This window comes from Ochotona curzoniae, unplaced genomic scaffold, assembly GCF_017591425.1.
Source record: "Ochotona curzoniae isolate NIBS_2020 unplaced genomic scaffold, NIBS_Ocur_1.0 contig_430, whole genome shotgun sequence".
Classification (NCBI taxonomy): domain Eukaryota; kingdom Metazoa; phylum Chordata; class Mammalia; order Lagomorpha; family Ochotonidae; genus Ochotona; species Ochotona curzoniae.
In genome coordinates this window covers 15,642,487-15,665,840 of record NW_024466219.1, presented here as the reverse complement: position 1 = coordinate 15,665,840, position 23,354 = coordinate 15,642,487, and the positions used below count along the sequence as shown (strand labels likewise).

The following is a 23,354-nucleotide window of genomic DNA, read 5'->3' as shown; positions in this document are numbered from 1 at the left end:
GTCTTACACGCTTCCTTGCTTTCCTATGACTGGGTATGTAATCACAGACACAAAAGCGGACCAGACCTCACCCTGGCCTGCCATGCTAGCTCAACCTGCTGCCCGCCCCTGTGGGCTAACTTTCCAGAAACCACAACTCCCAGAAGGCCTTGCGGGACTAGGGCGAGGTCTTTCCGTTGATTGGTTCCCCGTAGCCATAGGCAAGCTATGATTGGCCATGTCTGGGGAAAGGGTGGGACTAACACCGATCGTTGCATTTACAGCAGTGTCCAGATGAGGCGGGCGGTCTGGAGCTCTCAGGTCTAAACTCCATCGGCTCCTGGCCTGGGGAGACGCCGGGAAAGCATGGCTCTGCGGTACTGTGGGGCGCTGGCCCTGGTGGCTGGGCTGCTGCTAATATTCGCCACGGTCCCCAGCTCAGAGAGCCAGAAGAGCAGGAAAGATGTGGAAACGTCGCGAATCCCTCCTCGATTCAGCCAAAAGGAGTGCACAGAGATGAAAGAAGCCCTGAAAGGTGAATTGGGGTCTCCTTGACCCGCCCACGTTCCTTGGGGTCCCTTGGTGCTCCGGTCAGCCTTGGTCTCGTCGTCTATCCCCGTGTAGCGTCCCCTGCTCTGGCCAGAGCCCGGCAACACCCATGGCACAAACCTGCCCCAGCCCCCAGCCCCACCACTCAGTCCCTTCTTGGCACCTCCCTTTCCCTTCAGGCCGGGTTTCTGGGACTTTGGATTCTTTCCTGGAAGCTCCAACATGACTCTAGTGGCGTGGAGGCCGCCCACCTATCCCCTGCTGCCTCGAGTTTTGCAACAAACCTTAATTGAGAAACACTTGCAACATTTGCAGTTTCTCATATCTGCCCAACAGATACAACTGAATTTTGACACTCAAGGGTCTTAGTCTCATCCACAGAGCAGGGAAAGTGAGGCTTGGGCCAGCGCAGTAATCTTGGGTCTCCCAGCAAGGAGTGGAGTCCGGGTGGGTTCCTGGAGGCCCAGGAAGGGATGTCCAGTGTGCAGGGGGCTGTGGTGTGCTCCTAGCACCTGCGTGATCACTGACCCTGGCTGAAGCCTTATTCACTCCCATCTGCCTTTTCCAGAAGAAATGAGTAAAAGTCTGTGCGGTCTGTTAGAACCGATGAAATAATGAAATCCTTCCTGACCATTGAATGGATTTGCGCCAGGCTTGTCCATTCATGAAAGCCTGGATTTAGAGAAACTGCCTACATAAACACAGGCAGGCAGATTTGGGCCTCAAAAGCTCGTGCCTGTGATTGGACAGGGACTGTGTGTGCTGGAGCTGTAGGCCTGGGGGACAGAGAGGGGCCAGTAGCAGGTCTCCTCTAGAAGTCATTGGAAAACCACCTAGTCTCCTTGCACAGAAGAAAGCAAAAGCCCCATGAGAACCCAGGGCAGGGACTTTATGCCAGCCCAGTTAACCTATTGAGTTCAGATCTGAGCCCGAGTCTTGGGCCTCAGCTTTCTCCACATGCTGGTGCAACAAGTAGGTCTGGGCCAGTCTCAAACCAGGAGTCAGGAACTTCTTCCAGGTTTCCCACATTGGTATAGAGGCCCAGGTACTTGGGCCATCCTCTGCTACATTTGAAAACACATTAGCTGGGAGCTGGGTAGGAACTGGAGCAGCCTGGACTTGAACCCAGTGCCGATAAAGGATGTGGTCATCATAGACTTTAAGTTCAAGAGGGGCCACATTGCTGGGCTCCTCTCAAACTTAAAGTATATGAAACCTCCAGGAGTCAAAGGCTGAGCTTAGTTCAAGTGAGGAACTGGAAGGTCTGGGTAGAGAAGAGGTGATTGTTTTTGGACTGAGAAACTGGTTTGGTAGCTTTGTGCGCAATGTGGCATGACAAGTTAAGCTGCTGCCTGTGATGACCACATCCCATATCGGCGCTGGGTTCGAGTCCAGGCTGCTCCATCTGATCCAAGCCTCACTGTCTGGGGTCTCTGCCTCAAGGAGGCTTGTGTGCTTTTGTGCAAAGTGATGGCCTCGGTTTATCCAGAGACTTGTATTCTTAACCAAGGACAGCTTCCTGAACACGTGAATCAACCAATCAATCAAATCAATCTCTCTTTCAAATTAAAAGTAAAATTAACTAGGGGCTAGCATTATAGTATAGCATGTAAAGTTGCTGCTGGCAATGCCAGCATCCCATTTTGGGCATCAGATAGAGTGCCAGCAGCTCCATCTCTGATCCAGGAAAACATGTGCCTAGAAAAGCATGGAGGATGACTCAAGAACTTAAGTCCCTGCTACATACATGGGAGACCCTAATGAAGTTCTTAGCTCCTATTTGTAGCCTCACCATTGTGGCCATTATAGAATGAACTAGAAGATGGAAGATCTCTCTCTGTCTATCTCTCTCTGTAACTCTGACTTTCAAATAAATAAATCTTAAAATATTGATTTTTTTGAAATTATAGAGATAATTCATACAAAAGAACTGTTAATGAACATAGGATCGTGGGGAAAACATCTTTAACCTTACATCTCTGTTTGACAGGTGCCATCCAGATTCCCACAGTGTCTTTCAGCCACGAGGAGTCCAACACCACAGCCCTAGCTGAGTTTGGAGAATACATCCATAAAGGTGAGAAGCAGAACTGGCATGCGTGGGAGATGTGGCACTGGAGACAAGATGAAAGAGAAGTCTGTTGTATCACTTATCAGGGACAATCCAATTCCCACAAGTCTCTTGAGCATGAGCACAGCATGGAACTGATGTTTTGGCAGTGGATTAAGCCATTGCGTGCAATGCTGGCATCCCAAATCAGTAGTTACTCCACTTCCAATCTGGCTTCCTACTAAAGTCCTTGGGAAGGCAGCAGGCGATGCTCTTCTGGGAGACCCAGATGGAGTTCCAGGCTCTTGGCTTTAGCTTGACCCAGCTATTGCCACCATTTGGAGAATAACCAATGGATGGGGGATTTCTCTCTCTCTCTGTTTTTCTTTCTTTGACTACCTTTTTTAAAAAGATTTATTTATTTTTATTGGAGTGGCACATTTAAAGAGAGAGGAGAGACAGAGAGATAAGGATCTTCCACCCACTGATTCACTTCCCAAATGATTGCAAAAAACCAGAGCTGAGCCAAGCCAATGTGAAGCCAGGAACCTAGAGCCAGGAACTTCCCCTTGGTCTCAGAGTGGGTGCAGGGTCCCAAGGTCTTGAGCTATTCTCCTTTGCTTTCTCAGGCCACAAGCAAGGAGCTGGAATGGAAATGAGGCAACTAGGATATCAACCAGTTCCCATACAGGATGTAGGCATTTGTGGGCAAAGGATTAGCCAATTGAGCTACCATGCTGGCTCTAATAACTGCCTTTAAAATGTATGTATATATATATATATAAATGTATGTATATATATATATGTGTGTATATATAGCCAATATAATATTTAATAAGTATAATAATTAATAGAATGTGTTTATCATATATTTAATATAATATTATGTTTAAGATAATATATTCTATAGATATAGGTATATAGATATCATTAGTTAGAAATGAGTTTGGCCACAGCAGGAAAGTCTGAAAGGAGGAATTCAAGAATCCCAGCAGAGGCAGACACTATAAATCTGTCAGTCTGTCCTTTAAAGAACTAAGCCACACAGCTCTTGGGTTGGAGTTTAATCTCCCTCTAGCTTCATCTGAAATATATATTAACCAACAGCCAAGGAATAATAGAATCACAAAGGCATGCTGGGGATTCTTTTTCCCCTGAACACATGTGCAGAAGTATGCCCCATTCTGCTCGAACCCCTTCCTCACCTATGCACCATACATGTACTCCACCTAGCCACGTCTACTCCAGTCTTGTTTGTTGGGCCTTTCTAAGTCTCTAGAGAGTGACACTCTGAGAGAGATCATGTATGTCCGCCCTCCTCACCCCTGCCACACACACACCCCCTCCGCAGAGTGTGCAGCCCAGAAGGGTACCTCTGGAAAAACAAGTCTTGGAACTCTTTCTGCCCTTATAAAAGTTCTGTGGAAAGTGGGGAGGCCAACTTCCTCCACCCATTTAAAGATAATCTTTCAGGAAGTAGAAGTTGGCCTGGGACGGGCAAGTAGCCCCCTGACTAATTCTCTGAGAGAAATGAATCTGGAATTAATGCTTAGTAGCCAAATGGGGGCCAAGCTGGATGTCTTCACTAACTGTGACATTGGGATAGGCATTTGACCTACTGACTAAAACATTGCTTGGGCTGTTTGTGTTTCCTTCCATCAAACTGTCTAGTTCCAGGCCAGGTTCCACTTCGTATTCCTGTTTCATGGTAATACACACCTGGAGACGTAGCAGGTGATGGCTCAAGTGGCTGGGCCCCCACTTCTTGGTTTGGTTTTGTTTTGTTTTAAAGATTTTTTTTTAAAGATTTATTTATTTATTGGAAAGTCAGATATACAGAGAGGAGGAGAGACAGAGAGGAAGATCTTCTGTCCGATGATTCACTCCCCAAGTGACCACAATGGTCTTTGCTATGCCGATCCAAAGCCAGGAGCCAGGAACTTCTTCCAGGTCTCCCACACGGGTGCAGGTTCCCAAGGCCTTGGGCTGTCCTCGACTGCTTTCCCAAGCCACAAGCAGGGAGCTGGATGGGAAGCGGAGCTGCCGGGATTAGAACCATTGCCCATATGGGATTCCGGTGTGTTCAAAGCAAGGACTTTAGCCACTAGGCCACAGTGCCGAGCCCAGATTTATTTATTTTTATAAAAAAGCAGATATACAGAGAGAAGGAGATACAAAGAGAGTGGTCTTCTGTCTGCTGGTTCACTCCACAAGTGGCCACAACAGCTGGAGCTGAGCCAATCTGAAGCCAGGAGTCAGGAGCTTCTTCCAAGTCTCCCACATGGGTACAGGGTCCCAAGGCTTTGGGCCATCCTCTACTGCTTTCCCAGGCCACAAGCAGGGAGCTGGATGGGAAGTGGAACAGCTGGGACAGGAACTGGTGCCCTTATAGGATCCCAGAGTGTGCAAGGCAAGGACTGTAGCCGCTAGGCTTCCTGGCCGAACTCTTTTTATTTTTTTTTTAAATATTTATTAATTTTGATTAGAAAGGCAGATATACAGAGAGAAGGAGAGACAGAGAGAATGACATGTTGGATTTCTTGACTCCTGGCTTCGGTCTGGTCCAGCCCCACTGTTATGGGCATTTGGGAGCAAAGCAGCAATAGGGATGCTCATTTGCCTCTCTTTCTAACTCTCTCTCTGCCTCTCAAATAAGTGAAAATAGAAAGGAGTAAAATTGATATCAGATTTTAAATAAACAAAAATAGGGAAATCAGCATATAGTGACAAAAAGCTAGAAGAGCTGAACAACAAGATACAAACATATTCTTTAGCTTTTTGTCTTCATAGGTCAGCAGGGATGGATGTGGATTCCCCCACAAAGCCCAATGGGAACTAAAAGTTCCTTGTCTTGAGAACCCCTATACCAGGAGCTCCAGGAATGTTCATGCCTGCACTCAGAAGTGTGACCTTGTGCCAGACAGAATCATCATCTTTATCTCCATATAACACAAGCAGTAGTAGTATTTGTTTAAGAATATCTCTGGGTCTTTAATATAAATGTCGTATTTGGCTTCAAGCAATTTTGATGCTAGGAACTACTGTATTCAAAAATTTTCACACTCTTCATCTGTATTAACCTTGGAGCATGAACTTGCGGTAGTGTGTTAGAGGTAAGACCAAGTCACATCTGGAAAAGTCAGCTGTTTTAATAGAAGAGTCTTGATTGGTGTGTTGTTAAAAAGTAACAGCACATTAATCATATGGGAGAGCAATTTCAAAGATTGGCCAGGCAGATCAGAAGTCAGATTAGCTTTGTCCTGAAGGCTTCTTAAAGGGGAAGTCTTTTTTTAAAGGAGTGGGAGGCAGATATTGCACATAAAGTGGTAGGAATACTGAAGGGAGCTGTTAAGGATGACTCACCCTCCTTCATGTCTCCCTGCCTCTAGTCTTTCCCAGGTTGTTCAACACCAGCTTTATCCAGCATGAAGTTGTGGGAGAGTACAGCCACCTGTTCACCATCCAAGGCACAGACCGCAGCCTGCAGCCCTACATGCTCTTGGCTCACTTTGACGTAGTACCTGCCCCAGAGGAAGGCTGGGAGGTGCCCCCCTTCTCTGGGCTGGAGCGTGATGGCTTCATCCATGGTCGGGGCACGCTAGACAACAAGAACTCTGTGATGGTCTGAATCACTATGTGCCTCCTCCCTGGGGACCCAAAAGCTCACAGCTAGCGGGAAGGGAGGTCCCAGAAGGTCACAGCCCCAAGAAACCCTTGAATGCCAGCCATGAGATTGCCACTTCTCTTTTTTTGGCCTTGATGTTTCAACTGTCTATGGCAATTAGTGTAGCTAATCCCCAGAGGGCCCTTCTCAGTGCTTTCCTCCAGGTAGTAAAGGTTTCCTACAGAGTCCCCCACACCCATGGGGCAGGTCCCCCAGTACCATTTGCATTTCTTTTTGAAGGAAACCTATCAGAGCCTGGTCCTCCAAGCCTGGTGTTGACATTTGACTCTCCCCCCGGGCCCATAAGCCTTTTTCTTCCCTTTTGCAGGCAATCCTGCAAGCCTTGCAGCTCCTGCTGACCCGGAACTACATCCCACAAAGGTCTTTCTTCATTGCTCTGGGCCATGATGAAGAGGTAGCACCTCTTTACTTCGTACCTATCTCTGGGATTCCTGTTGAAGGTGGGGGGCACAGAGTCTTCCTCGACATGATCCAGTTCATGAGATGGGGTGGTGACAAGTGGCTTCTCTGTGCCTGGGAGCCAGAACTGTCTATGGGCCTTGAACAGAATTTAGTTTCCTGGGCTTTAGGGCCACAGATGTGAGTGTATGGCAAACTCCCTGGTAATGTCTGCAGAGGCAGGTAGCCCATCAGCTCCCCACTAGGAAACTCTGGTGTGATAGAGGGAGGGAGGGTCCATTGCCCTGCTCTGCTTCCCATGACACCACTCACTTTGACCTAGAGCAGGTTAGGGGGCAGCAGGGGCCTGACCCACCCAGCTCAAAACATTTCAGAATTCTATCCCAGGCCCCGATCCCCTGGAAGGAGACAAGGCAGGAAAGCTCCCAAGCCCCTAGCTGAGCTGAATGGGGTCTACATTAGCTGTCTCAGGAAGTTGTTCTTGGGGCTAGGACTATGGCTCTCGGTTCAATGTCTGCAGGTATCAGGAGTACATGGGGCTCAGAAGATCGCAACCCTGCTCCAGGCAAGGGGCGTCCAGCTGGCCTTCATCGTGGATGAGGGCAGCTTCGTATTAGATGGCTTCCTTCCCAGCCTCAAGACGCCCTTTGCCATGTGAGTAAGGTACCCCACCCTCTGCCTTGGAGAGGTCTTCACTGCATTTGAGATGCCCCAGCCTAGCATCTGTCACTTACACTGAAACAACTCTGTTTTGCTCCCCCTTACCCTCACCACCCTGATGTTCATCTTGTTGTGAGCTTCCCTTTTCCACCTTCCTCTACTGTGGATTTATTATTATTGTTGTTCGCTTATTTATTTGAAAAGCAGAGTTCTAGAGAGCAGGACGTACAGAGCAAGACCTTCCATCCACTGGTTCACGTTCCAAATGGCCACAACCACTGGGACTAGGCCATGCGAAAGCTAAGCACTTGGAATTCCTTGTGCATCTCCCACGTGGATCACAGGAGTCCAGTCATTCAAGTTATCTTCTGCTACTTACTCAGGCTCTTTAGAAGGGAGCTGGATCTGAAGCAGAGCAGCCAGAACCCAAATTAGCACTCTGATATGGGGTACCAGTGTCCACACATGGCGGCTTACTCCACACAGCCTGAAGCTGGCCATCTAGCCCAACAGGCGGCCATGCAAATAGGCCAGTGGGCCTAAAAGGTGCAGGGGTGGGAGGAGTTCAGGAGTGTGGTCTCTGGTCCTCTTCCACAGGGTCTCAGTCTCAGAGAAGGGCGCCCTTGACCTCATGCTGCAGGTGAACATGACTCCAGGCCACTCCTCAGCTCCCCCAAAAGAGACCAGCATTGGCATCCTGGCAGCTGCCCTCAGTCGGTGAGCAACTCCTGCCCCTCTGTGCCCAACCCAGCATGCAAGACCTGACACTGTCCTGTTTTGAGTTTGAGGGGGTCATGCCTCCTGGCTTGAAGCTATACTGTACCCAGGCAAGGGCTGAGCTCAGAAATGGATCCATCAGTGCATCCATCCAAGGCAGCCAAGGGCCAGGAAACAAAAGCTAGGTCTTGGGCAAGGAGCCCAGAGCCCAGACAAGCAGCCAGAACTTACAGGTTGGCAATGGCTGGTGGAGTTGTCCAAAGCCTCTGCCTCCCCTGGCCAACCTTCTCAAAATTTCCTCCTATCCCCCTCGTTCCTCCTCTTCGGGTCACTGGTGTTTGATTGGGGTTGGCTAAGTTCTAAGAGCTCCACTTCTCTTCCAGACTGGAACAGACACCAATGCCAAACCTGTTTGGGAGAGGGATATTGAAGATGACATTGCAGCAACTGGCAAATGAGGTATGGGCTCACATAGTGCTGGTCAGCTAAGGAAGAGGAGCAGGAGGGTGGCAAAGAAGTGATGGCTGAGCAGTAAAAGGGCCGACATGCTGCCCAGTGTCCTGCCCAGTCACTTCTGTTCCTGCTCAGTGGCTGAGCCATATTGCATGACTCTGGCTTATTGTCTGGAGCTACTGGGGCTATATGTGGGCCAAATATAAGACACACCCAGGTAATCTTGGGGAGCTAACTGTCACTCCTCAAGGTTGCTCAGCAAGTGTCAATCAGAGAAGCCCTGCCAGGCAGTCATTGCACCCAGCGCTCACCTCCTGGAAGAGACTGGTTTTGCCAAACTTGGTCTGCACTCCTCACAGCTGAGGCAGATCCAGAGAGGGCACGACCCAGGCCTCAGAAGCAAGGACCCTGTTGTGGTGATCTTGACTTTGTGTTTTTTTGTTTTTCAGTTTCCCTTCCCCCACAATATATTGTTGAGCAACCTATGGCTCTTCCAGCCCCTTGTAAGCAGGTAATGGACTAGCTTCCCTTCCTTGGCACCATGCATCCCCAACCTACCCGCTCCCTTGTCCCCTGTTCCTGGCTTAACTGTGCCATTCTCAGCCACCAAACGCTATATCTGGTGCTCTGACGAAGTCTCTAAGATCTCTAAAGTTCAGGGAAGTGAGTGATCCTTCCAGCCTTTTCTTTCTCACCAGTGGACGGTCCTGCCTAACATCTGACCTTAGTCCTCCTGCTGTAGGTTTTTGGAGAGAAATCCTATAACCAATGCGATGATCAGGACTACTACAGCTATCACTAAGTTCGAAGCAGGGATAAAGGTAATGACACCTGCTTCCTCCCACAACATCTTTTCCTTGTTGCCCTCTTGCCTCTGTGTCCTGGATCCTTTTCATTCCTCTACTTGCATTTGGAATAATGGGAAGGACCATTGCTAAACTGTCCTGGGCCATCAGTGGGGTCAACATCAACAGCAAGGGATCCAGCTGTCTGCAAGCCCTATGACTTGCTGGGCAAATCCATACGTGTGCATTTCAGTGAGGGGAGTCCATGACATTCTCAGATTCCTTGGGCTGCCAAAAGATCCAGCCATTACAGTGAGTGGGAAAGGGGGTTGGGAGATTTGAATTATTTTAATCTGTACCAATATATTTCACCTTTACCAAGCTCTGTCCCTATGAACTAAGAATTCAAACTTTTCTATGAATGAGTATCATTTTTTCTTTTCCATGTTTGAAAGATGTATCTTTTTAACAACCATTACGTGATTAATGTGTTTTCCTCAGGGTTCCGCTGAATTGAGAGAAAATCAGCTGCCATTTATAAAACCTATGATAAACAACACAGCAGCATTTGAAGTGAATGCACTGTCACCTTCCCAGAGCTACTAAAGATTGGGAAACAAAAATTAGCAAATATACATTTTTTAAAGACTCATTTAATTTATCTTAAAGGCAAAGTGACAGAAAAGGAGAAACCGAGAGAAAGAGATCTTCCATTTACTGATTCATTCCCCAAGTGGCCACAATAGCCAGAGCTGGGACAGGACCAAACCAAGAGCCAGGAATTCCATCCAGATCTCCTATGTGGGTGACAGGGGCCCAAACACGCAGGCCATCTTTCCCTGCTTTCCCAGTCACATTAGCAGGGAGCTGGACCAGAAATGAAGCATCTGGAACTCGAACCTATCCTCATTTGGGATGCTGAAGTTACAGGTGGTGGCTTAACACATTGTGCCACAGTGCCAGCCCCAAGCAAGCATGAATTCTATGTGAAATTTACTGTTATAGAAATAAGTTATACTTTGGTAAATTCAGACTTTGATAAATTCTTAATCCCAAGAATTGGGGTTAAAATAGGTCTACTTGGTGATGGCATGATAACCCAACAGGCTAATCTTCTGCCTGCAAACACAGGCATCCTATGTGGACATCAGTTTGTGTCCTGGCTGCTCCACTTCCCATCCAGCTCCCTGCTTGTGACCTCGAAAATCAGTGGAGGATGGCCCGAGTCCTTTGGACCCTGCACCGACGTGGGAGACGTAGGAGAGGCTCTGGCTTCTGGCTTCTGGCTTCAGATCAGCTGGCTATTGCAGCTATTTGGGGAATGAACCAACAGATGAAAGATATTTGTCTCTCCTTTCTGTAAATCTGTCTTTCCAATAAAAATAAATAATTTTTTAAAAGATTTTATTTTTATTTTTTTTTATTGGAAAGGCGGATATACAGAGAGGAGAGACAGAGAGGAAGATCTTCCGTCCGATGATTCACTCCCCAAGTGAGTGCAACGGCCAATACTATGCCAATCCGAAGCCAGGAGCCTCTTCCGGGTCTCCCACGCGGGTGCAAGGTCCCAAAGCTTTGGGCTGTCCTCGACTGCTTTCCCGGGCCACAGGCAGGGAGCTGGATGGGAAGTGGGGCTGCTGGGATAGAACTGGCACCTATATGGGATCCCAGGCGTGCAAGGCAAGGACCTTAACCACTTGCGCCACCGCGCCGGGCCCAAAAATAAATAAATCTTTAACCAAAAAAAAAATTGGTCTACATCCAGTTGGACTGGCCAGTAAGGGCATTTCTGTTCACTGGACCAAGCCCAGCCATGCTGCAGCATAGGCCTGTCTATAAGCTTTGTATGACCAACTCCAGAGGTGCCGTTCACCTGGAGTACAGTATGGCCTTATATGCAGCCAGACTGGATATGGCTACCTCAGAATCTGTGTTGCAGGTGTTACTAGCCAGAGTGCCCAGTGTACCCACTGGAGCCAAGCTACCTTCCCTCTCTTCCAACCCACATAATATCTTATCTTTGTATTTTGAATGACACTTTCATCTCCCCAGAAGAGGGTCACATTTGTTGTTCTGATTGCTCCTTCTAAGAGCCCTAGAAGTGTTTATTGCCCCAGCTGCCAGGAGAAGACACAAAGGCACAAGGAGATTGCAGTTATTTAAAATCCCACAGCCCATTAGTGCCAGCCTAGTTCTCCTGTCCCAAGTCCAGCTTTTTTTGGCAAGGGAAGGGGAGGATCACACAATTTTTAAGAAGAATACACAGGTAGAAAGACTCATCTCCTAGCTTCCAAGGGGAAAATCCTTTCATAGCCTAACTCTCCCCTCTAATAGTCATGGATTCTCCCTGGACAGGCCAAAAACAGAATCAGAGTTCATGTGGATGTGGAAACCACTGCCGCTGTCATCACCCTCAGAGTCACAGTTGCCTTGATGGGAGACTCTGGGGCTGCAGGGATGCCCTGGGCATCCCAGGAACCAAAATACAAGGCCCAAACAGATGTCTGGGCCATCACAGTGTCTTGCTACTGTGTCCTGCTCTGTGTCCTGCTCCAGGACCAACAAGTACAAAGACCTGGCCCGAAGCAGACACTCCTGTAGCCCTAAAGGTAACCCCAGGTCTGGGCCACAGAAGACAAGACTGAAACCATAGGTCCTTAAGGAGTCTGCTTCCTCCCATCCTGCTGCTAGATGGCATTTTCTGGACAGGGAGCAGCTGGGGGAAGACATGGGGTGAGCTCAGACCGGTGTTTGTGTTCCCTCCCCAGGGAAATGTCATCCCGCCCTTTGCCCAGGCCGTAGTCAACTTCCGAATTCACCATGCGCAGACAGTCCAAGAGGTACGTGCGTGTATTCCAGACAATTCATTCAGCCTCAAGGAGGTGTGGCTCTCAGGACCTGGCATCCACTAAAACCTGGGGCTAGCCCACTGTCATTTGTATAACCAACATATTTCAAAGGCAGCCTCTATAATTGATACTTGGCTGGGTTAGGAGCTCTCTGATTCGGAGGAACTTGGAGCCTGGGGGTAGGGAGAGATGGATACATAAAAATGATGGTAACAGTAGCAAGCACACTACATGGGTTCACAGTATGTTTGGCATCATTCTAAGGTCCACATAGGTATAAGTGCACAGGTGGGAACTGCATTCTCCTCTGGATACCCAGAGCTCCTGAGCAGCTAAGCTACTTAGCCATAACTGCACATCAGCCTGGCCAGAGACTGTGCATTGAGTCACAAAACTACACTGTGTGTGCAACCACTAGGGCCGGACAAATTACCATCCATTAGACTACAGAGAAGAGGACTGATTCTACTTCTGCCCATGAAAATGTGAGCTGGACCTTATACGGCAAATGGGACTTTACTAAATGTGTGCACCATGCATTGTGAATAAAGAGAAGGATAAACTGAGGAGAAACAGGAGTCAGTGAAAATGGATGAGGAGTTGTGGTTTGGATACCCAGACCTTTAGATACCAGTGCTGAGTTTGAGGGTTTTTTTTTTTTAAAGAACCAGAGTTACAGAGCCAGGAGAAGAGACAGAGAGGTCTTCCATCTGCTGGTTCACTCCCCAAATGGCCGCAACAGCTGGAGCTAGGTCAAAGCCAGGAGCCTGAAGCGTATGGATCTCCCATGTGGATGCATGGACCCAAGTACTGCAGCTATTCTCTGCTGCCTTCCCAACCACATTAGCAGGGAGCTAGATCTGAAATGGAGCAGCAAGGACTTGAACAGGCACCCATATGGAGTGCTGGCACTGCAGGTGGCGGCTTTACTTGCTGTGCCACAGCATTGACCCCAGAGTTTGGATTCTAATCCATTAATAGGAAGAAACAGGCCAACAGTACACTCAGGTTGGCTCTGAGGGAGAGAATGCTGCTGGCACAGAGAAGTGCTGAAGTTGAGACAGGAAGCCATTGCCACATCTCAGCACATGTGAGGGCTGAATCAAGGTCATGGCCATGGAGTAGTAGCAAAGAGGGCATCTACCTGTTAGAGATGTGAGTGTATGAAAGAGATGAATTCATCAGTACATGGTGTACTCGTGTACAATGGCTTAGAAGTTTGAGAATCTTCTGTCAACAGGCAGTTGTAAGTATGTCAGATCTGGACAGTGACATGAGTTAGAGATACAGGCTGGAGTGTTGGGAACATGAGACAAGCCCTCCCGAGTCCATTCACTGCCCGGGTAGGGTGTATAGAGGCAGGGGAGGAAGGAGTTAAGCCAGTGCCTCACAATATTTACTAAGGAACAGCAGGTTAAAAACGGTGCAGATCTGTAATGACAAATGGCGAGAGAGCCATGCTGAAAAGGAACTTGGTGCCATCAAAGATCACAACAAGTCACCAGACCTTGGCTGAGGCAGCCCGAAGCTGAGGGTGAGGGGAAGTGACAGAGAACAACGGGCACAGTGACAGCCTATTCAGACAGCAGCCTGAGCTGCAAAGAAGTCCAAAACCAAACCTGATCTTTTAAAAACTGATCCGAAAAGGCAGGGCAGCAAGCCTTGGAGGAGCAGTACTTCAGAGTCCTGCAGGTTCCACACCCCTGGGGTCCTTTCTCCTAGTTCTTCCCCCACAGAGACCCCCTTCTGTCCTCACGCAGGGAGGGAGAAGGCCTGCCAGGGAGCCACCAGCACGGGGTACAGCAGGAAGCTGGCCCTGTGTGAGCCCTGGGCCCTGCAGCTTTTCATCCAGTGCCAACCTTTGTCCCCTCCCTGGGGGGCTCCGGCAGCCAGGAAGTCGCTGAATTTGCCCTTCGTGAGCTGCTTTCCAGCAGGGTTTTTCCAGCCTTGTTCCCACTCCATGCCCTTTCCGAGGGCTGTTTTCCACCCGCCCCAGGGCTTTCATCTCCCCAGGTCCTGGCACTCGTCCCCTGCAATGGCCTGCTGTTCCTCTGCACCTGATGGAAGTGTCCCCACCATGCCCCTTCCTCGTGCCTGCAGTCCACATGCCAGGGATGCTCGCTGGGGATCTGCAGGTCGCTGATCCCACGGGAACATGGGCATCCTCTTGGTCTTCAGCTGCTCTCTCCCATGTTCCAGTGTGGGTGGGTCTCCAGCAGCCACCTGTGAGGAACAAAGCCCTTCAGAAAGTCCATCAGCCACCATGCAGAGAGGCAGGTTCCTTCTGAATGGGCCTCAGAGAGCAGAAATGAGGCCACAGGGGAGTGTGTTTCATGGAGTCTCCAGTCAGCCGTGCCCCTATGGGATGCTGGCGCTGCACGTGGAGGCTTTCCCTGTAGCACTGCTCCAAATAAGGTCCTTAAGGAAAAGTTTTGAATTGCACCATCTTGGACCTCAGAAAGGGCTCAGCTGGAGACGCCTTCCTTCCTTCATTTGTTCAGTCACTGTTGTCTTGAGTGGCTCCTAAGCACCGGGATGACAGTGAACCAGGTAGATCCCCCACTGCAATGATGTTTGTGCTGCAGAGGAAAGACACAGCAAGAAGCAGGGAATGACATAAATGAACTAGGTGATTCTGAAGTGACAGAGTCCCACAAGACAGCAGGTTGCTGTGACATAACATGAGTGTGGAGTGGGTGGAGGAGACAGTGATGCCCCCTCGGAGGGGGCATTTCCATTGAGACCAGGAAATGAGGGGGGCCCAGACAAGAGGTGGAAGTGCACACAGTGGGCAGGCATGGCACCCTCCAACTTGGTCAAGGTGAAGTTCTTGCCAGGTGTTGGCGATGTGCCAGCACTGCATCATACGTTATGGAGGATGTACGATGACAAGACAAGGGGATCAGTGTCATGGGAAGTCAAGTCGTAGTTCACTCTAGGGAAGATGGTCATACCCGAGTTGTCCATGGCTAAGGTGAGCTACAGCATGTGGTGGTGGTGAGCTTTTCACTGCCGGGAGTGCTAGGGGACAGCCTGTCGGGGATTCTCGAGTGAGCAGGCTTACAACAGGATAGAAATGGGACTCATTAGTCCTAAAAACCTTCCCAAGTTTTAGTATCCATTGTCCTTTTCCTCAACAAATGTAACACTCACGTGAGAGGAAAATAGTTCTTCCTATAAAATGGAAAACAATACAGTGGTGTGGGCATGTGCTGGAAGGAATGTTGGAGATCAGAGAAATAAAAAACCAGCATGCCCTAGAGTAACCTTTGAGGTTTCGCGCAGCAACGACAGATCCCTCTCCTCGTGCCAGCCTTGCGTTTCTCTGATCATTGCCCACAGTGCTCCCTGAAGTCTATTCGGGCAAGTTATAGTTGAGGTTTGTTGAGTGCTTGTTGTATGCCAGCACTAGCCTGACCCCACTGCATCTGTTTTCTGCGTGGTGTCATGGCCGCCTTTCAAGACAGGTGCTATTGTTGCCCCTTCAGCCCACTGAAGTCAGACTCCCCAGCCCCATCATGCTGACTTGTAGGAGCGTAGGTAAGTTCCCAAAGGAGACAGCTCCCATTGTTTTAGTCCGCTTACATCTTTCAAATCCCATGCATCCATCATAAAATACCTGTCTTTCAGGTGCCAAAGACTGGACATACAGGTCAGGGCCTGGCCCTGCAGGCTGGGCAACTTGGGCCCTGAAATCCAAACTGTTTGCCTTCATGTCTTGGCAGCAGGAACTTTTTTTTAAGCAACTCGTTACTTTTTTTTTTATTATTAACGTTTCATGTTGAAATAGTCATGTTTTAGGACAAACTGAATTCAAAATATTAAAAAAAATCAATTTAATCTGTTTCTTAGTACAGTTTTAAGTGTCTCTGGAAAATGTTACCTATGTGACTAGCATGTTTGGGCTTTTAAATTTTATTTTATGTTTTTTTACACTGCTTGTACTTTATTTTGCACATATTTCTTTAACTATTACTCAAATGTGAGGGCAACCCTTTTTAATTTTATTTTTAATGATGTTTATACACAGTTGCTTAGGGTGGGAAGGGTTGAGGAGTAGGGGACAGCAGGTGAGACCACCATTTCCACAACTTCCTTATCTTCTTCCTATATCTGAGGGGAAGGGAGCCGACAAGGAGAGAAGTCACACTCAGCCTCCCAACCATCTCAGTACCCAGGGATGGGGAATGGCTACCTAATGTTATCCCAGGGTCCCCCATGTGGAGGGTTCTGTTCAAGTGTTTTCGATAGTTCTGAAATGCTGTTGATCTCGCAGATCCAAGAATGAGGAAATCCTTCCAAGGTTCGTCGGTTGACACAGTCCACCCGAGTCTCAAATTCATCCAGAAATTTGGGCAGCAGGAACTTCTAAAAAACTTGAGAAGGGGTGGCCATGTGCATCCCTCATGGCTTTAGGAACTTGCAGAGGGTCAAGGCTATATCAGAGCTCTGCATTAATCTTTTTTAAAGATTTATTTATTTATTGGAAAGTCAGATATACAGAGAGGAAGATCTTCTGTCCGATGATTCACTCCTCAAGTGAGCACAACAGCCGATGCTATGCCGATCCAAAGCCAGGAGCCAGGAACTTCTTCCAGGCATCCCATACGGGTGCAGGGTCCCAAGGCTTTGGGCCGTCCTCAACTGCTTTCCCAGGCCACAAGCAGGGAGCTGGATGGGAAGTGGAGCTGCTGGGATTAGAACCAGCGCCCATATGGGATCCCGGCGTGTTCAAGGTGAGGACTTTAGCTGCTAGGCCACGCCGCCGGGCCCCATTAATCTTTACAGTTGAATATTCGGGTCATAATAGAACAAAAATCAACTCTGATGACCCCCTCACCCATCCAGCAGAAATTACTTGGTTGGACTCAAAAAACTAGCAGTGGGTCCCCTCCCTGCCTCTCTATCTCAGCTCCCATCCTGCTTCCAGGGAAAATGATCCTAAAGCGAGAACTTTTGAGAAAATGTCCTCAAGCCATTCAATAGGTTGAGACTAGTGCTGCTGCTTTGCTGGGGGGACTGGGTGGATTCCCAGCCTTCCATATGACCTAATGCCCAGGGTCTGGCCTGTATCCTTCCTGGGAGCAAGAATTTTTGCTGTTTTCCCTCTAATCACTTCATTTGGAAGTTTCTACACGTTCCATCAGTTTCCTTCCTGAGGAAAGGAGGCCAAGAGAGAAAACTTGAGCACTTAACATCCCAGTTCCTGGCTTGGGGTCTGTGTTGAGCTCATCTTCCTGGCCCCAGCGCAGTTGTTACAAACAGGAAGAGGGATGCCCAGAGAGCGGAAAGAGAAATGCATGACCCTCTCATCACCTGTCTGAAAGTCTCCCAGCAGGAGCAGTCATCAAGCACTCTGTCCTTCACCTGGGGCTGGCTGAGATTTCCCCTTCTACTCTCTTCATTCACATGTTCACCTAGCCTGGGGCTCACAATCCAAGGGAAAAGACATAACTGCCTGATTACCCAATTTCCCCACCCAACTCCAAGCTGTCAGAAACACTTCCCCAACACTGAGCCGCAATCCGTTGCTTTCCAGAAAAGGCCCAGTCATCACAGACACCCAGCCAAAACTGAGATTCCCAATGAGGAAGAAAAAAAAAAATGAGTAAAGCGCAAAACTCTGCTTGTAATACTCAATTGCCTATGACCCAGGAATAGAAGAAAAGTAAGAAATCTAATCCTTTCTGTTTCCTCTCTGGAGGTCTTTGAATTTGTCAAGAACACTGTGGCCGATGACCGGGTTCAGCTGCAGGTGCTCAGAGCCTTTGAGCCCCTGCCACTCAGCCCCTCTGACAGCCAGTCCCTGGGCTACCAGCTGCTCAGCCAGACCATCCAATCCGTCTTCCCGGAAGTCAACATTATCACCCCAGGTAATGACTTCATCATCCGGGGCTCGAGAGAGGTGGGGACTGGAACTGTTTCCTAGTCAGTATCTACTGCCCCGCACCCACCCCAGCTGCTCAGCCTGGAAACAGCTGGCTGCTTCCCCTCCTTCTGGGTTTGGACCTGTATTTTCCCTTCAGGGTGGAAGTGAGAAAGCAAACAGGAAAGGAGTACAAACAATTTGGTCAGAGAAGCCTGGGTCCTGACTTCACCCAGACCCAACTCCGGCTGAGGGAGGAGGCGTGACCTCCTCTTGGGGGGTGTTACAGGGGACAGTCAGATCCTCTTAGGTTGTGTCTGGTCCGTTCTAGAACAACAGCTCAGCAGAAGGGTTCAGAATCCTCAGCCCAGTCAAACTTCCTGGCCTATCTGGTCTCTACTAAGCCTATCTCAAACTTCCTGGCCTATCTGGTCTCTACTAAGCCTATCTACCTCTCCAGCCCAGCCTGGCCCGGCCCAGCCCAGCCCAGCCCACAACTCCTCTTCATGCCTCTCCCTCGAGTCTTCTAACAAAAGCATGCACGTCTATGCCAGGTCTGCTGTGCTTCTTAGACCTAAGAGTGGCAGAGAGGACTAGCACTGTGATGTTGCAGCTAAAATTGCCACCTGCAGCACTGGTGTCCCATATGGGCGCTACTTCAAGTCTCAGCTGCTCCACTTCCAGTCCAGCTCTGTGCTAATGTGCCTAGGAAAGCAGCTGAAAATGGCCCCAAGTGCTTGGGCCTCTGCACACACATGGGAACCCCTGAAGAAGCTTTGTTCTTGAATAAGCAGATGAAAAATCTCTCTCTCTCTCTTACTCTCATCTCTCTCTCTGTCTATGTGTGTGTATCTAAAACTATGGCTTTCAACTAAATAGTAAAAAAAAAATAGAGTGGGGTAGGTGCAATTCTTCAATGGCTAATTCCTCACCTTGTACGCACAGGGATCCCATTCCATACAGACACTGGTTCGTGTCCCAGTGCTCAACTCCCATCTAGCTGCCTGCTTATGGCCTGGGAAAGCAGTAGAGGGTGGCCCAAATCGTTGGGACCCTGCACCCACGTGGAAGACCCAGAAGAAGCTCCTGGTTCCTGGCTTCAGATCAGCTCAGTTCTGGCTGTTATGGCCATTTGGGGAGTAAACCAGTAGATGGAAGATCTTCGTTTTTTCTCTCTGTAAAATCTGACCTGCCTTTCCAATAAACAGAGTGATAGTTGTTAAAACTCAGACTGCTTGGGCCCACTCCTGTGAGTCAGTTCTGACTAGGATACTGGAATCTGCCTTCACTCGCAGCCCCAGGGAATTCTAACACAAGCTGCTGGTGAGCCCAGTTTTGGTGTTCTCCCTTCCATGAAGTGAGGGGTCAAGGCTCTATGAGTAAGGCCTGGATCCAGTTCCCTTCTTATTTAGGTATGATCATGGTTTCATCTAAAAAACCTGCCCACCCTCCCCAGTGCCCAACTCTCCTCTTTTGATTCTCAGATGTTCCCCCACATTACTCAATCCCTTGTAAGGCTTTTAAAGGAAAAAGATGGGCAGTGAGTGGCATCATGGTACAGTAGTTAAGCCACTGTTTGCGATACCAGTAACCCAAATCGGAGAGCTGGTTTGAGTCCCCACTGCTCCACTTCCAGTCCAGTTCCCTGCTAATGCACCTGGGAAGGCAGTGAATGATGGCCCATGTACTTGGGCCCTTGCCACCCATGTGGGAGACCTAAGTGGATACCTGGGTCCTGGTTTTTTGCTGGCCCAGCCCTGTCTGTTGCAGACATTTGGGGAGCAAACCAACAGACAAAGATCTCTTCCTCCCTCCCTCTGAGTCCTTATCTCTACCACTATCTTTCAAATAAATACAATAAAATAATCTTTAAAGGAAAAAAAAAGGTAGACAGAAACCAACTGGCAGGCCAGTATTGTGGTACAGCATGTTAAGCTGCCGCTTGTGACACTAGCATCCCACATCAGAGCGCCAGTTCAAGTGCAAGCTGCTCCATTTTTGATCCAGCTCCCTGCAAATGCACCCAGGAAGACAATGGATGATGACTAGATTACTTGGGCACTGGAGACCCAAATGGGGTTCCTGGTTCTTGGTTTTGGCCTAACCCATATGTGGCTGTTGTAGACATTTAAGGAATAAACTAGTAGATGGAAAATCTTTTGCCCTTCTTATTGCTCTGCATTTCAAACAAATAAATATACCTTAAAAGAAAAAAAAAAAAAAAAAACGGAAAAGGGAAGAAATCAATTGGCAGAAACCCACAAAGCAAGGATTTGTGAACAGCCTGGCTACCCATTCAAAACCAGGAGAGAAAAAGAACAAAACACAAATTTCCATCTCAGATCATCCGACTGCACTTGAACTCCAAAATGCCATTTCTGAAAGAAACACGTCTACCAGGGACGTGTCCCAGCCCCAACTGGGTGACGTGCTACTGCCTTGGGGTCGAGCAGGGGACAGGAGAATGTCCTGGGACTTTCCCAGCCCTAGATCAGATGCTTGGAAGATGGGGGCATCGTTCAGAGGATGAGAATAACAGGAAATTGTGTTCCACTTAGAAAGAATTGCATTCTACAGCAGTGACATCCCCAGAGGTAATAAGGTATAAACATCAAACAATGAAGAGATAATATCTAGATTTGTGGGTTCCAAACTAGCACAAGGCTGTAGCCATGGGTGTGAAATGAATATCATTGGTGGTCTGTGGTTGTCATGGAGAAAGGACGCTTAGCTTTGGGCCATTTGAGAATTAGTTCACCAGGGACCCTGGGGCAAAGTTCGTGTTTTCAGTTGAAAGGATATTTTTGTAACGTGTTGATAAGAATAAATAAATAAATAATATATATATATTACATGTAATTATATAATATATATTTTAACATGTTATTCTTATATATTAATTATATATTATGTATTAAGTATAATGTTATATGATTAGTTATAATTAATGTTAATATATAAATAATATTAATGTTATATAATATAATGGATTATATTAAACATATTGTATATTATATTTATTATGATGTAATAAAACATAAAATATAAATAATAAATGTAATTATGTGTATTGTATATAATGATATATTACATGTATATGATATATATATATATTTACATAGATAGATCTCATAGCCACAGCCCTTGGGCTCCTGATTCTCCAGCCATTCCACCTCCTTAGTTTGCTTGCATTAAGTCCCCTTTCCCTGATCCTTCCCTCTCCAGGCATTTGTATTGGCAACACAGATAGCCGACACTACACAAACCTTACCACCAGCATCTACCGCTTCAACCCTGTCCGTCTTCAGCCCCAGGGCTTCAGTGGGTGAGTGGAACAGGTCTGGGCAGCAAAGAGGAGATGCGTCTGACGTCCCCTCTTCCACCAGCCCCTACCCTACTCACACTCCTGATACTGCACACAGTAGAGGAATGCCAGGATTTAGTCATCCAGTGTGAGACCCTGTGAAATCAAGCCAGCCAGGTGTCCCCATTGCCAGAGTCTTGCCACCACCCAGCATTTGTGGGAGTTGACCCTGCTCCTCAAAGGAGATAATCGGGTGACTGGGGAGAACCTTGGAGAAGCAGGACCTTCAGGGAGGTCTCCCAGCCTTGATCGCTCTGGGAGAGTGCTCATTCAGTGCGACTCATGTTTCTGCACTTCCCGCATGAGGACACCCTGCAGCCTTCTCTGGAACATAAGCACACAGGAAGTAAAAAGTGAGCACATGTGTTTGACTTCTCAGAAGGAGGCACGGGGGAAACCCAAGACATGCCCAACAGTGGAATGTGTGGTGGGTAAATGACTGTTCGGTGATGTCTTCAGACCTTTGTTAACCCCAAGGCTTGGAAAGATCACTTCCTCCCGGCTCCCGATCACTTATCACAGCCAGACCACTAGCATCTGCCTGCCATGAATCACATGTAAACAGAATGCAAACATCTGAAAATGTTTCAGAAGAGGGATTTTCAATGGAAGGGTGTTGGGGAACTACTCTTTACTGCTTCCCACCTTTGGTACTCCACCTGTGGTTGCATTGCTATTTAATTGTGCTGGTTGTGTTGTGCCGTGCGGTGGGGCGCAGGTTGGTGGGTGTGAAACCTAATAGGAAAGTTCTCAGGGGAAGCAGAGAACCACACAGGTTCTTTGAATGGCTGCCTTTTCTAGAAGGTGACAGGTGGAGAACTGGCTTAGAGTTAAGTCTGGCTGAGAACTCTGTCCTAAGAAAGATTTAGAATCACAGCTTTCTGGTATCCAACCCACTGCTCTTTGCCGTGATGGCCCACATGTCATATGTAACTTCACAAATGGCCTCTCCCACCTTGCCCACGTTCTACAGCAAAATGCCAAAAGCCAAGAGTATAAGGGGATGGTGAAAAGAGTATGGAGAATGCTCTGTATTAAGTCCTTTGTTATACAGCACGTGGCCTTCCTTCACATACTTAAATGCATCTCTTTCCCTCAGCATCCACGGATTCAACGAGAAAATCTCAGTCCAAGACTATGAGACCCAGGTGAAATTCATCTTTGAGCTGATCCAGAACGCTGACTCATACAAGAAACCAGCTCATCACCTGCATGAACTGTGAGGGCAAGGAGCCAGCTGGGCCAGGGATGCCCAGCCCTGGGCCAGGACTAACCCAAGGGAGAAAGCTGATGATTGTGAAGCTTTTGGTCAAAATTTCATTTTAAGACATTACCCCAATCCCTTGCCTTGCTCACTGCTAGGTTTACCCAGAAATAGGGCCAGAAGGTAAAAGATCTGCAGAAATCTGGCTTGTCCATCCTCCCAGAGTGTGCGTCACTGGCACTCACTGCCTTCTTGTTCCTCCTAGCTCAGGAGCTCTTGGCTTTGCCCATCTTACTTTGGTTGTTGAACTGCTCCACCCTCTGGGTCTGACCTAACAAATGCAGATTGGAAAAACCTCAAGTAGGCTTCACCTGATAGCAGTGTCTAACCGAGGGTGTCCTTGCTGGGACACCTGTCCCAGGGCTAATATATTTCTTCTCACTGCAGTTTCCTTTCTTATTTGTCCCTTCTGTTCTCAGGCTCAGAGCTGTCTCTCCATCTCTCCTGTCTTGCCCTTGCCCTTTACACTGCACCTGGACAAGATCTGATCAACCTATGATGCTACCATTGGTCAAATAAAGGAATCTGGGCACCACAAGCCAGTCTCTGAGGGGTAAAACTGAGAAACCGGAGCTTTGGAGGACCCTCAGAACTCTGGTTCCAGAAGTTTAGGCCTGGAGAAGAAAGCCTGTGCCCTTGGAATCATCCCTGAGGCTCCCCGAGCTTTGCTGGCTCCCCTGCCCAGTTTCTGCCACCTGCTGCTGCTGCCCCATTGCAGAAGAACTGGCCCAAGA

The 23,354-nt window shown here is 48.3% G+C and overlaps 1 protein-coding gene across 1 annotated transcript; it reads left to right on the top strand.

The window, feature by feature from the left end:
- Positions 1–284: 284 nt before the first annotated feature.
- On the top strand, positions 285–23,150 carry PM20D1 (peptidase M20 domain containing 1). Its single transcript, XM_040985545.1, has 13 exons — positions 285–514; positions 2,519–2,605; positions 5,968–6,200; positions 6,571–6,657; positions 7,183–7,316; positions 7,920–8,039; positions 8,423–8,498; positions 8,942–9,003; positions 9,235–9,313; positions 12,046–12,117; positions 17,831–17,999; positions 21,218–21,317; positions 22,456–23,150. Exons 1-13 carry the CDS (start codon positions 346–348, stop codon positions 22,577–22,579), a joined length of 1,512 nt encoding a protein of 503 aa, XP_040841479.1. The 5' UTR covers positions 285–345; the 3' UTR covers positions 22,580–23,150.
- The last annotated feature ends 204 nt before the right edge of the window (positions 23,151–23,354 follow it).